General features: G+C 33.1%; 1 protein-coding gene across 1 annotated transcript in view; it reads left to right on the top strand.

Annotated features, from left to right (window-relative positions):
- BTC (betacellulin) overlaps window positions 1–2,298 on the top strand; it is a 41,955-nt gene that overhangs the window by 37,197 nt on the left and 2,460 nt on the right. Inside the window, exons 4-5 of the mRNA XM_015586036.2 lie at window positions 93–239; window positions 1,739–1,834. Coding sequence (XP_015441522.1) covers window positions 93–239; window positions 1,739–1,832 — 241 coding nt within the window. The 3' untranslated portion in view covers window positions 1,833–1,834. The remainder of the gene's footprint in view (window positions 1–92; window positions 240–1,738; window positions 1,835–2,298) is intronic.

Genomic DNA, 2,298 nt, shown 5'->3' with positions numbered 1-2,298 from the left:
CAGTGATAGTTTCTTCAAAAGGGAAATAGTAGAGATTCTTAAAAGTCTTGCATTTTTTACCTCGTTCCCCTCTTCTTGTTTTACGTGTCTAGCTGTGATGACGGCTACGCTGGAGCAAGATGTGAGAGAGTTGACTTTTTTTACCTGCGAGGAGATACAGGACAGATTCTGGTGATTTGTTTGACAGCCGTTATGGTGACGTTGATCATTTTGGTGATTAGTGTGTGCACATGCTGTCAGTAAGTATTTTTAAATTTAATTGTACATAAATCTGAGAAATTGTATCTTGTTGACTCTTTTCTTTTGCATCCTTCCTTCCTTTCTACCTTTACTTTCTTTTTTTCTTTGATTTAAATCAATCACTTTTCCAGTTTTGCCATCATTTACTTTGAAGTATTATTTATAATAAAACACACAATACTTGGTATTTGTCATTTTAGTGCACACAATTATTATCATTTAAAATCAAATTTGTATAAATCTAATTTATTTAAAAAGAACACTTATTTAATTCTAAAGTCAGTCATATTTTAGATGAGTTTGTTTGTAGGCTAAATAAGATTTATTTTCTCATGCTGTACCATGACACTATAGCTTTGACAGACAAAAACAAAGACACAAAACTTTTTTTTTTTTTTGCCCACGTTAAAATAATAAATATTATCTACGAAAGATGTTTACACTTTTTTTGTTGTCGTTTTTTACTTTTCATTATATATCACAACTTTGGGTCTCAAGAGACACCTTGTTTTTCTATGAGACAGAGTGGCTTGGTACAATTCTTAAGTTCGTTTCTTTTGGAAACCCACCAAATTCTTTATCAGAGCAGGACTCCCAGGGAGCGTGCTAAAAAGGCATTTTCTTTAAGTGCTGTCTGCCTGCCATGAGAAGGTAGTGCAGGCTCCAAAACTGTTCCAATTACTTCTGGGCTGCGGTACAGACCAGAAGAGGGCGTCTCATGATTCCTTTCTTCACAACCTTCGAGGGAGAAAAGCACCAGCAGAGCTCCTGGGACTCTGATTATTGTCCTGGCTCTGCCACTAAATATCTCTGAGACCTCGGAAAATTTTCTTAATATCTTTAATCTTTCATTTTACTTTCTGCAAAATGTGAGGATTAAGCCAGATAATCTATAGAATTCCTTTTAGCTATACAATTTTTAAAAAAGTCTTTGATTTTATCTCCTTCATATAGCAAAAAGGAGTTTTTATAATGCCAGTTTGGGGGTAACGTATCAGTTTGTCAGAGTTGGGAAATGGCCTATTTTATTACATTATTTTTTAATTATACTTTGAAAAATTAGATTGCAGTTCAGATATCTAACACATTTCTTACTGTATCTGACAACTTAATTAACATATCCAGAGGCTCTCTTGGTTTTCTTGTCTGTTCTCATATTGCTCTCTATCTTGTTTACACACTAAATAATGCTTATCAGTCTATTTATAAAATAACATACCTTGAAAGATGTTCTTGTGCTAACCAATCCGCATCCACAATCAGGTATCATATTCTTTCTATTTAGATAAAAGTATACTCTATCCATACTATTGCCTGTCAGAGCTATCATTGGAGCCTAGAGAAAGACATGGTTTAAAAGAACCTCAAATATTTAAGAATAAAAGGAACCTATGTGTTGCTAACAGTCTAGCAATAAGATCATAGGCTCCATTGATGATTAATTTTGTGTTTGCACAAACTAACAGGCCCATGCTAATTTCTAATACTATTTTCCAAGTCCTCTTCGAAGGAAAAAGAAAGAAGAAATGGCAAATCTTGGTAAAGATATAACTCCTGTAAATGAAGATATTCAAGAGACTAGTATTGCTTGACGGTGAGTGTGATAAATTTGGTAGATGAGAAACTGTTCGGGTGACATTTACCTGGTGAAAGGGAGTTTAACTGTGTCTCATAAATCACTGATCAGAGTTCGATTATATTTAAAAACATCTAAAAATAAATTGACTTCTTTTCATAAACTTTGAAGCCAATAAAAAATTTTCTCGTATCCTTCTTTTTACATGTTATCACAGAAGTAGGCATGTGGGAGAAAGTGCTTTTATATACTTTTTCTAAGACATCAACATCAATTGGCTTTCTAATTTTGTGGTTGTGATAGTTATTTTATATTTTTTCTTCCTCATATTTGAGTACGAAGAATAGGTTTAGTTTAGTTTAGTCATTTCACATTGCATGGAAGTAACGATAGCTATGTTTTAATAATAACTTCATTTACTGAGCATTTTTCATACACCAAACACTGCTCTAAGCTCTTTAAATGTTGCATTAGTTAGTGTC

This window comes from Pteropus alecto, unplaced genomic scaffold (genome assembly GCF_000325575.1).
Source record: "Pteropus alecto unplaced genomic scaffold, ASM32557v1 scaffold161, whole genome shotgun sequence".
Classification (NCBI taxonomy): domain Eukaryota; kingdom Metazoa; phylum Chordata; class Mammalia; order Chiroptera; family Pteropodidae; genus Pteropus; species Pteropus alecto.
This window is presented reverse-complemented; position numbering and strand designations above follow the sequence as displayed.